This window comes from Myotis lucifugus, unplaced genomic scaffold, assembly GCF_000147115.1.
Source record: "Myotis lucifugus unplaced genomic scaffold, Myoluc2.0 scaffold_565, whole genome shotgun sequence".
NCBI classification, from domain to species: Eukaryota; Metazoa; Chordata; class Mammalia; order Chiroptera; family Vespertilionidae; genus Myotis; species Myotis lucifugus.
Window position 1 is genome coordinate 73,501 of NW_005871613.1, and position 11,462 is coordinate 84,962.

At 51.5% G+C, this 11,462-nt stretch overlaps 1 protein-coding gene across 1 annotated transcript in view; it reads right to left on the reverse strand.

Moving 5' to 3' along the window:
* Nucleotides 1-1,138: 1,138 nt before the first annotated feature.
* The window catches only part of TTF1 (transcription termination factor 1), a 15,320-nt gene continuing 4,996 nt past the window's right edge, over nt 1,139-11,462 (reverse strand). The window contains exons 3-10 of the mRNA XM_023745684.1: nt 10,088-10,304; nt 9,178-9,256; nt 8,167-8,297; nt 7,811-8,045; nt 6,041-6,130; nt 5,886-5,951; nt 3,801-3,886; nt 1,139-2,627 (exon numbers count right to left, since the gene is read on the reverse strand). Of these exons, the coding sequence (XP_023601452.1) occupies nt 2,446-2,627; nt 3,801-3,886; nt 5,886-5,951; nt 6,041-6,130; nt 7,811-8,045; nt 8,167-8,297; nt 9,178-9,256; nt 10,088-10,304 (1,086 nt within the window). The 3' untranslated portion in view covers nt 1,139-2,445. The remainder of the gene's footprint in view (nt 2,628-3,800; nt 3,887-5,885; nt 5,952-6,040; nt 6,131-7,810; nt 8,046-8,166; nt 8,298-9,177; nt 9,257-10,087; nt 10,305-11,462) is intronic.

Below are 11,462 nucleotides of genomic sequence, written 5' to 3' on the forward strand. Positions count from 1 at the left end.
ATATACACAATTTCCTTTATATTTTTACTTCTACAAAGTCAAGAAAATATACAAATTCTTATGTTAACCAAACCTGTCAGCATTTAACATTACTGCACAACTAGAGACCGATGCACAAAATTTGTGCACGAATAGGCCTTCCTTCCCCCAGCTGCTGGCACCGGCTTCCCTCTGGCTGCCAGCACCCAGGACCCGGGTATCCCTCGCAGAGGGAGGCCCCACCCACCCGCCGCAGTCTGCCCGTCGGTGGCCTGGGCCTCCCTCTGCGGGGCAATCATGGGGCGATGGCCGGGCCCCCGACCAATTGCATCGCACCTGCCTTGGCTGGCCTGGTACCAGTGGGTGTCACAGTGTGGTCCCAAATGGTCGTCCGGGTGGTTGTCCCGCTGTTTGGTCAATTTGCATATTACACTTTTATTATATAGGTTATTCCATTCTAGGAATAAACAGTTATTCACCAGGTTTCCTAGGAACATGTGCATGCTCTATTTTGCATGTGATAAAGGAGCCATTCTTGCACACCAGTTCCATGATCTCTTTAGGTGGAGAAAACAGGCACCAGGTCTGCCTGTCTACGGCTGCGTCTCAAGTTCACTGTGTGGACAACCCCAACTTAGAGGCAGAGAAGGGCAGAGGAGGAACTGCACGTACTGTCTGTACTCGGGAGAAGAGGATGCAGGCAGTGAACAGAGATAAAGCGAGGAAAAGAAACCTATCTCAGAAGAAACAAGACCAAGGAACAAATCCAACTGTTGCCCAACAGTCTCGACTTGCATTATTTCAGTTCCTGGTCACGTGACACTTTTCAATAAGCATGCTTCTTAGCTATTGATCTTCACGTACAGACTTCGTTATGCAACAGAGGCCAGGACTCTGCAGTGGAGAGGAGGTTAAAAAAGGGGCGCTCTCCCTCCTTCCCCTGAGGGGGCATTTCCTAAATGCTGAGGGTCCCCACGAGACTTGCAACCAGGGAGTAGCAGGCAGGATCACAGAACAGGTACATTCTTAGGGATCAGCTGTATTTCACTAGATTGTCCTCCAAAGGGAACATACAATTTCTATTCCCATCAGCATGGAGCCTGGTACGGTTGACAGAGAGGGCCGGAAGGCAAAACGCTTTCTAAAAAGGAAACACGCGTTTGTTTCCTGAGCATTTATTGAGTGTGTATTATCTGCACCACACTGTTCCGGTGCTGGGGATCCGGGAGACCCAGGACCCCTAAACCGTGTCGCTCATCTTCCTCCTCCAATGACGGCAGGTTTGGAGAAATGGGGAGCGTTACAGATGAATGAACCCACACAGCATGATGTCACACAAGTGACATCAATGAGAACACCCAGGGCATAGGGGCTGCATCCTGGCACAGACGGCAACACCCCTGTAACAGGACACTGTCCACTCACATGCTCCGTCCTGTACACACGTGGCCAGAAGCCTGGCCAGGTGGGTCCTGCTCAGCTGCCATGGAGACACCTGTGAGACATAAGGGCAGGGGAGGCAGGAGCGTTGTGTTCGGGAGAGACACATCCTGCTGAGGGATGCAGCTGCCCGGGCTCCAGACCACCCATCAGGGGAGGAGCACAGGGTGCACTGGGCCACAGGCCGCGGCGGCTTCCCCTCGGGGCTCATCACTGGGTATTCGACCTCCCTGTTTGCTCCCCCAACCTGCTTCACAATTTTGTAGCCTAGACCCCGATAGGAAATCCTGTTTGAAACATCGGGAGTGCTTTGCTTTCCTGGCTGCTGGGCTAGCCCGAGACTCCAGTAGGCACGAGTGTGCCCCACACCCACGTGGCACCTTCCACGTCTAGCAAAGCCAGTTTTCTGGAAGCAATGGAAGGGAGCGCTGGCTTTCCCCGCAGTTGACACCACATGAACTCAGTGGCTGGCTCTGAGGGGCATCATACAGGAACATCTTTAAACCAGCACGCCCCCAGGAAGACGGGCTGGGCACCTGTGCCATGTGCATGAGAACGGAAACCAGGCTGAGGGAACACACGCCCACAACTTCCTTCTCACGCTGAGCTGCACTTCGCCGCCGAGAACACACGTAAACAAGCGAGGAGCAGAAGCCAGGGCCAGGCACGCCGGGCTGTCGACGTCTCTTTGCCGCTGCCGCACAGCTGAGCCCACACAGCGAATGCTTACAGGACGCGCCCACCTCCGCTGCCCTGGGGGCTCGGGACACTGTGGTTCCACAGAAACCACAATTGTTTGCCATCGGACAGACATGTTAAATCAACTCACATGTTCCTCCTGCTTTTCACATTGAAACGATCGCATCGGACAATGCCAGTCCGTCCTCAATGCGCCACAGCAAGGTCGTCACTCTCACACCAGCCTGTGGCCACGGCGTCTGATGCCAGCCCCCGGCCTGACAGCAGCTACTGACACTCCTATGTACACAGCCAAACCCAGAAACCGCACGAGAAGGATGCCATCTCCTAACTCTGCCCGCCTCCACCGTCGTCATCCTCACTGTCGTCGTCGCAGTGGAAGATGTCCCTGAACAGGAAGACACGGCGGGGCGCTGCGGGAGGGGGCGCAGCGCCTCTTTTCTCCACCTTCTTCTTTAGCTTCTCTTTGAGCAAAGGCAGACTCGTCTCATAAAGGTGGTCTATAATCTCTAAAGAGAAAGGTGGAACTTTGAAGTGATTTGTGCAAAGCCTCTTCCCAAGGTCAAGGGTCAGAGGGCGTTGCTGACACGCCTGCTCCGGCTGCTCTCACGTGCAAGACTCTGTTCTCACTGGTTTGCTCACATTCGCTCACTCACCCCTCTCAACACTCCTCGGAGGCAGGCACTGCTATTTGTTTCTCTCTCTCTCTCTCTCTCTCTCTCTCTCTCTCCCTCTTTTCTTAAAGGGAATTGTATCTTTTGTATGTTTTTAATATATTTCTTTATTGATTTCAAAGAGGAGGAAGAGGGAGAGAGAGATAGAAACATCAATGATGAGAGAGAATCATTGATCAGCTGCCTCCTGCACGTCCCTATGGGGATCGAGCCCACAACCCAGGTAAGTGCCCTTGGCCAGAATCGAACATGGGACCCTTCAGTCCACAGGCCGACGCTCTATCCACTGAGCCAAACTGGCTAGGGCTGCTATTTGTTTCTCAAATGAGGAGACCCAGGCTCCTGAAACGTCATGAAACTTCCCCAACGTCATGGAATCAAGTTGGGACGAGGCTAGGGTTCAACCCAGGGGATGGTGTCTGCTGAATGCACACAGTTCCTCACACTCCCAGGCAGAGGAGCGCCTGAGCCAGTGGTTTCCAGACACGGGCCGGGAGGCCACTTGAGACGCTCCTGCAAGCCTGACGGGAAAATCCAGCCCCGAGCGCCTGGGATGAGCGTCCTGGATGTCTGGATGGGGCCGCTCTTACACTCTGAACGAGCTCCTCACATGACTCTGGTGGCCTGGGTCTGGGAACCACATATCTATCCGCCCACAGATGGCTGCAAAGAAGGAAGTGGCATCTTACCTTTTTCCTAGAAGTGTATGTGCACGCATGTGGTGTGAGTGTGTGCACGTGGTGTGTGTGCATGTGTGCACGTGATGGCAACCCAGGAACCCTCTCGAGCATTCACTGAGTGCTCGCGAAGCCCGAGCACCCTGCTGACATGGACAGGGTCGCTATCTGACTCAGCCCTGCAGGAGGTCCTGTCGGATAGGGATGATGACGCTAACTTTCTCCATTTTACAGCTGAAGCTGAGGCTCTCAGAGCGAAGTCGCTGCCCAGGGGCACGCCCAGCACGCGGCACCACACACTGCTCTCAACTCACACACTGCACATACTGACCTGGGAAAGTCTTCCTCTGCCAGGAGGGCACACAGGTGGCTTTCAGCTTATAAAACTTAGCCTGAACGTAAGACGGAGGGACATCGCTTTAGGAAGGAAAGGTGAAAGGTCAGTGTCAGTCTAAAACCTGATCATTTCAGCTGAGAACTAACAGCACAGTGACTGAGGGGAGGCCTAGCCCTGAGCTTCCCTCCCCTTGAGCGTGAAGTCATCATGGCCACAACAGTGGTACAAGTAAGACACACGGAAAGCCATGGTCCCTGGTTAAACACACACGGAAGGAAGAAAGCCAGCAGTATAGCAAGATGGGTTCTGTTTATCTGGAATAATCTAAGATACCAGCAGGGAAGACAAAATGTAACACGAGCTGCACCTTGGACTTGGCCCTGCCCTCAGCACTTCCCACGTAGCAACCAACAAGCCTCACAGCCGCTCGACCAGGGAGCCACTGCTCTTCCTCATTTTAGAGACGGGGAAACTGAGGCATAGAGAAGTCCGAGGTCTCACAGTAATAAAGGGAGAGCGGGGACACTTGGGTGATTGACTCCAAACTCTGCCCTCTTCCCCATTACGCTTAGGGTACATACTGGTCACCACTGGGAGGCACAGGGCCCTGATTTTTATTTTGCGGAGCTAAAGGAAGCAGATGCTGATGATGTCTTGGTGACTCATACACTTGCACTTTATAGCAAGTAAGAACGAAACAACCAAATCTTAGTTTCTAAAGTGAAAATCACTAACTTCACTTCCTGGACAATTTGCCTTAAACAATAAAAGTGTGACTTATTTGCTTCAATAATTAATCTAGCAGTTAAGATGGTTAGCGTGATAATTTTATCTGTTAAGTATGTAGAGGCAAACGATGATTGGGTCCCAGGTTCGATTCTGGTCAAGGGCATGTATTTTGGTTGCAGCTTCCCGGGCCCTGGTGGGGTGTATGCAGGAGACAACCAATCTATGTTTCTCTCTGTCTCTCCCTCTCCCTTCCACTCTCTCTAGAAATCGATATCCTTGGGTGAGGATTAACAACAACAAAAAAATTTGATAATAGGAAGGGTGGGCTTTGTGGACATAGCCCTCAGGATGGAAGTTGGTGGGGTGCAAGGCAGGGTCCCTTCCTTCTAAGCACCCGACACCATCCCCTCTCAGGGACCCACGATACTGAAGGGTGTGCCCACCCCTCAGGACAGCTAGCAAAGGAAAGCGTTTGGAAGCATGGGCATGTCTCTGTGACTCCCAGCAGGGCCTGTCACTAAAAGACTCCAGTTCTCCCAGCTTAAAAAAAGGGGGATTTTTCTTTGGCCACATCCCAAGGTGTAAGAAACTACCCACCGAACCTGTTTAAACCCTTCCTGATTGACGGCAACGTCCCACCTGCAGCCACGCTCCTGAAAGTCAGCCAGGCTGCCGGGCCTTGCTCCTCTCCACCTTCCAAATGCTGGGTGGGAAGGGCTCTGGTTCCCCGTCTTACTTACAATCCCTCAACGCCCACTTCCAAAGCCCACAACACCTGCACCCCACCATTCTCAACAATTTGCTTTGCCCAGAGGGACTTGGAACGTATTTCATTCACCCTGCTTAGGTGTCTTAGGTGGGGTGGAGTGGGGGATCTAAATACATACACATAAAACAACTTGTAGGTAAAATCCACATGCAGCATGACTATTAAAATCTGAGAGTCATTTCTTAAAGTCACCTCTTATCTTTTAAATAGCTTAATATTAAACAGACTAGAGGCCCAGTGTACGAAATTCGTGCACTTGGGGGTGGGGGGGACCCTCAGCCCGGACTGTGCCCTCTCACAGTCCGTGAGCCCTCGGGGGATGTCCAGGGAGGCCTAAGCCGGCAGTTGGACATCCTTAGTGATGCCGCAGAGGTGTGAGAGGCTCCTGCCACCGCCGCTTTGAGCCCAGCTCAGGGCTTCTGGTTGAGCAGCGTACCCTCTGTGGGAGCACACTGACCACCAGGGGGCAGCTCCTGCATTGAGCGTCTACCCCCTGGTGGTCAGTGCGCGTCATAGCAACTGGTTGTTCCACCTTTCAGTCGATTTGCATATTAGCCTTTTATTATATTGGATGGTCTTACCCTATGGTACCAGCAAGATCTTCCCAGTCTATTTCATTAGCATCTTCCACGTTTATTTCATACAACCTATGAGAAAACATAAAAATTCAGTTTTCAAGCTCACTGCTGTTCTCCGTGCCAGGGCAGTGGTAACGGCGGGGCCACTCGGGCCGTACCTCTCAATCAGGTTGATTTTGGCCTGGAGGGCGTTCACCCCACGGTACACGTCCCGGCCATTCGTCATCCTCTTGGTGAGAATCTCCGTCCTGCATTCAAAGAAAGAGCAGTATAGTTCACTGCCAGAGGTGCAGTTTCCATTCAAGTTCCCTGTCTTCTCATCTAACCCCCTCCTCAGAACCACTCTCCAACTCCCGCAACTCCTCCCTGCCCACATCTGCCACCATCCACGTGTTAGAAAATTTCCATAATAAACAAGTTTAAAAGGGGGAAGCAGGCCTTTCAGCAGCTGCCAGAGGGCGCTGTGGCACCCGCTTTAGTTTAGTTGCTCATGAACAGACGGACATTACTCTTCTACTGTGAGCAGCTGCTGGAAAACCAACCGAGACAAATTTAGCAAAGTGATGAATGATCTGATGGTCCTCTAAGGCCCAGAGCTAACGGCTGAAGGAAAGGGTGAAGTTGCTAATGAGAGGAGCAACCCAATTTAAAATATTTAAAAAGTCCTTGTCTTGCACAGCACAACTTGTCACCATCTGATGGACATATCAGTAGCCATTCCATTCACCTCCTTGCTAAGGGAGAGATGTGGTAATGGCACCATGTGCTTACCAACAGCCATCCACGTACACTGGTTTGAAATGTGTCTCTTGAGGGCATGTCAATGTTACATGAAGTAAAGGTGTGTTCAGGCTACAAGTGCTTTTCCTTCAAATTGAGAAGCAAAGCAAGTCTTGCACGTTATTTAATCACGCTGATTCTGAAGGTGCTCCCCTTGTTTAACACCGATCGTCACCCTCCAATGGAGGCTCATCCCCCATCCTTTTCTCAATCTAAAATGCTGGGTGGGAAGGGCTCTGGTTCCCCATCTTACACTCTCTCTCCCCAACATTATCTGTTCTTTGGAGTGTATTTCCCTGAGCGTAGTCCTCTGTTAAAATAACTCTGCAACACAATGTAAGGTGCATAGGCAATAAACAGTATCATCTAAGAGTTTACTTTTAGCATAAAACGCGCCTGCTCGGGGTTTCCTTCTCATCTGACAGTCAGGACGCCTGAGCTGCCAGGCCCCGCTGGAGGGCGGGCTCGGAGACCCTCAGGGCGGGGAAAGCTGCACGAGGCAGAGCGCACAGAGCAACCAGGACTGAGGATATACATCCCAGGTGATGAAGAAGTTCTAAGACGGAGGTCGGACTGCTCACTCTGGGTGAAGGCAGGTGAACCGCACAATTTAAAAGGCAGAGCTCTACTGAGTGCTGTTTGTGATTTCTCCTCTGAATGTCAGTTTTAGTTTTTTTTCAAGCATTATGCTCATTTAGCTCTTTTTTAAATGTACCTTTACTGTTGAAAGTATTACAGATGCCCCCTTGTTTCCCCACTGACCCCCTCACTCCTCCTGCCCCCTTATTTTTTTTTTAATGCTACAAACAGAAAACTACCTTGTTACTCAGGACTTAGAAAGGGAACTTAGAAAGGGGCAGACTGAAGAAATCAGAAGTCAATATTCAGCACCAAACAGCTTCAAGTGCCTTGTGAGGAAGACGGACAGTGAACCGGGCCGGTCCAGCGCTGCCTAATACCAGATGCCGGCACTGAGGGGCTGCAGCAGCGAACAAGGGACAGCAATTCTCAACATGGAAGGCTTTCCACCTGGTGCCACCATGTATTCTTATAACCTCACCAATCCACCCAGCCTCCGGGAATGGGGGGGAGTGGGGGGAGACAGAGCATGTCTTGTTGCAATTTGCATAAGAAGCCTTAAAACTTACCACTTACTTTTACACTGCATCCAATTTCTGGTTTCGACTTTAGCTTCGACTTCTACCCAAGATATGCCCTTGTAGAGTTTTTCCCGAACAATCGACAGGCAGCCTTCGGGGTTTTCTTGGAGCCTAGAATCTACCTCTTCTAAGTCCTGGGGAGACATTGTCTTTAGAATCACTTCTTCAACGGCTTTGATTAGTCTCTGGGTTTCCGTCTTACTCCAAGCACCATGGTTTCTTTCTATAGGTAAATATTTAAAAAAAAAAAAGAAAGTCAATGCTCTCTCAGACGGCGCCAATCTCCCTGCGCGCCGGCTCCCGCTCCCCGGGCGAGCTCACCGGGCGGCAGAGCCCACACTCACCGCAGCTGATCTGGGAGAACTTCAGGGCGACGGAGAGGCTGCTTCGAGCCACCAAACCCCCGATCTTCTTCCAGTCGTTGCCGTGGAGGGAATGGTACATCTTCAACTTCTCCGCATCCCCGTTGCTGTACCTACGACGAAGGGAACATGTCACAATTTTCTTTTCTTTTCTTTTTTTTTTTTTTTTAATATATTTTATTGATTTTTTTACAGAGAGGAAGGGAGAGGGATAGAGAGCCAGAAACATCGATAAGAGAGAAACATCGATCAGCTGCTTCCTGCACACCCCCTACTGGGGATGTGCCTGCAACCAAAGTACACGCCCTTGACCGGAATTGAACCTGGGACCCTTCAGTCCGCAGGCCAACGCTCTATCCACTGAGCTAAACCAGTTAGGGCCACAATTTTATTTTCATTTTAAAATTTACTCTGTAGTTAGGCGCAATTCACCTTCCAATATCTACTGCGACCCAAGAACGGGGCTAGGTGCTCGGGGAGCGCTGCACTGAGGAGGAACGTTGGGGTTCACATGGAGCTTACAGTGAGCAAAGAGCTTACAGTGAGCAAAGCAGAGATCCAGAGCACAGCGAGTGCGGGAATGAGAGTGTAAAGAAAAAGCGGAGGCCTGGCTAGTGTGGTTCAGTGGTTGAACATCGACCTATGAACCAGGCGGTCATGGTACGATCCCTGGTCAGGGTGTTGTGGGCTCGATCCCCAGTAGGTGGCATGCAAGAGGCAGCCGATCAATGATTCTCATCACTGATGTTTCTCTCTACTTCTCCCTTCCTCTCTGAAATCAATAAAAAAAAATTTTTTTAAAAAAGAAAGAAAAAGCAGAAGATATAGAGGGGAGACCACACAGGTTCGAGTTGGAAATGGAAATGAAGACATCACCTGACCGCGGGTGCACGCCTGCTTTCACACAGATCTGCAGGCCTGACTTCTGACCTGGTGTGAGTGTCAGCAAAGACCAGAGAGACGTTCTGTGTCCAGCCGCCGACGCTGTCTTACCTGCCTTTGTAGTTATTGACGTCAAACATCTTCTTCGCTCGGTAGTACACGAGCTTCCAGGGCCGGGCGATGCCCTTCCCTAAGGCAGAGGAAGGCGGTCAGCGGGCTCACGGTGTGGCATGAGGTGGTCACAGTGGTAAAGGGGCCCCGAATAGGACTTTCACCACTAACTATCCTAGACCTGGGCAAGGCTGGGATGCCGGGGCCTGCGGGAAGCTGTCTTGGGAAGCGGATGTACACAATCCCCCGTTGCCTTGGAGATCTCTGAAAACTGGACACTTTGTATGTGGCTCCAGCTCTGGTCTCCCCAACTCTCGGAAAAGACCCTCACAGGCAAAGTAATGCTCACATGATGTGAATTAGAGGGAGGCTAGAGGGGGACACATGCCAACAGTTCTCCGTAAGAACTCTCCAACGAACAAGCCCGCCTCGCTCCCGTGCAGATGGAACTGCCCTCCACAGGGCTCGCTCGGCCGCGTTCCTGGGCACATCCCAGCAAAAACCTCAGAAATCAGCTTCTTTAAATTTGAGAGAGGTTTTCAGGCCAATGCTTACGGCTCCATGGCCTTGATTTCCAAGCGTCACCTCCAGGAGGGGTCCCGGCTGCACTTAAAATGCTCAGGAGACCCTGCTGCCTACAGGAGGTGCTGGTGCAGCAAATGCAAAACATACGCCGCAAAGAACAGGAAGAGAAGCCCAAACGGTAATTCTTACCCAGTAGGAAAGCTAGAAGTTACCAGTTCATTCTTCCTAGAATCTGTGAAGCAGTGTGCCTACTAGGCACGAGCACATTCCTGACCCCAACAGGCTGCCACTGAGACCCGGGTCCCTCCGGCTGCGCTGAGTGCTCCCAGGGGTCACCGCACGCGGTGGGAGGCCGAGGGCGGGCAGAGCAAGCACCTGAACTCACCGATGTGCAACCGAAAGGCGTACTTCCTCTTTAGGTTGGTGATGGCGGCTTTCTCCTCCGGGTACCTGTCCGTGTACAGCAGCTTGTCCGCATTCTCGATTCCTGTCAGGGACAGAAATTCTTGCACGTTTTTCTCTAACTGCTCATTTTCCTTCGCAGAAAACTTGCCAAATTTAATGGTGACACCTAGGATTTGAGGCGGGAGAAAAAGTAGATGCTGTCAATAATGAACAAGACCAAACCTTGCAGGTGCTCCTCAACAGGGACCCGCCACCCGTCCCCGCCTCAGCCCGTCCCGCCCCCGCCCGGCTGGTGCTCTGGAGCTGGGCCTCCAGCGGTCCCGCTGCGGAACCCGCTTTCCTTCTGATTCAGCTCAAGCCACACTCTGCTCCCGAGGTCTCCCTGGTCATCCCACTCCAAGGGCCTTCCTGACTCATCAACTGCCTATTCTTTTTTTATATTAAAAAGTGCACAGATAGTCATTAAACATTCAGAGTACGGAAATGGAAGTTCAGAAAACACCCCTTCACTCTCCCTGCCCCCTGCTCCCCACGGCTGCCGTGAGCCGGTGGTTCTCTGTGCACATGCACCAGGGAGGGGCACATGCACCGGCATTCTCCTCCTCCCAATCACTCCAGCTCTCAGCTTCGTTACGCGTTAACTGCATTATACAGTGTGTTTTTATTCTTAGACTTATTTTTCAAATATTTCATAATACTCAAAAATTTCAGCACAGAATCTATAATAATAAAAGTGTAATATGCCAATTAGACCAGATGTCCTTCCAGACGACCTACTGGACGAAGCCGGGGCTGTGAGGGAAGCCTGGGTCCCGGGTGCCAGCGGGAATTTCGTGCATCGGGCCTCTAGTATACAAATAAAATGGGATCATTCTATAGACACTGCTCTATAAATTATGTTTTTCTCAATTAATTTATCCACGTGATTGTGTCCATAGACCCCCTTCTTCCTCACTGGCCAGCGGTACCGGCCTCACAGCAGGCACTCGGTAAACACTGCTCATTTTAGCACTGGCCTTACATCTGCAGTTTATTCTTAAATCCAGGTGGCTTCCTGGGAGGCGCTTGTAACACAGTGAGATCAAGGAGGAGACCAAGTCGGCTTGTCTGGCACCAGCCCACTCCCCCAGCTCACCCTCAAGTTAGTATCTCAGGGAAAGAAATGACACCTCCTGGAAGCTGATGAGTTAGTGTTCTTTCACGTCCTATCCTTCCCAGGGCACCACCAGTTAGGCTCCTCCTCCTCCTCCCCTTCCTTCAGGATTGACCTCAGGATTGACCTGGTCGGGGGTGACAGCCAGTCTCTTGCTCCCTGGCCAGCTGGTCAAGGGAACCTGTGCACTCGCTGGTTTACT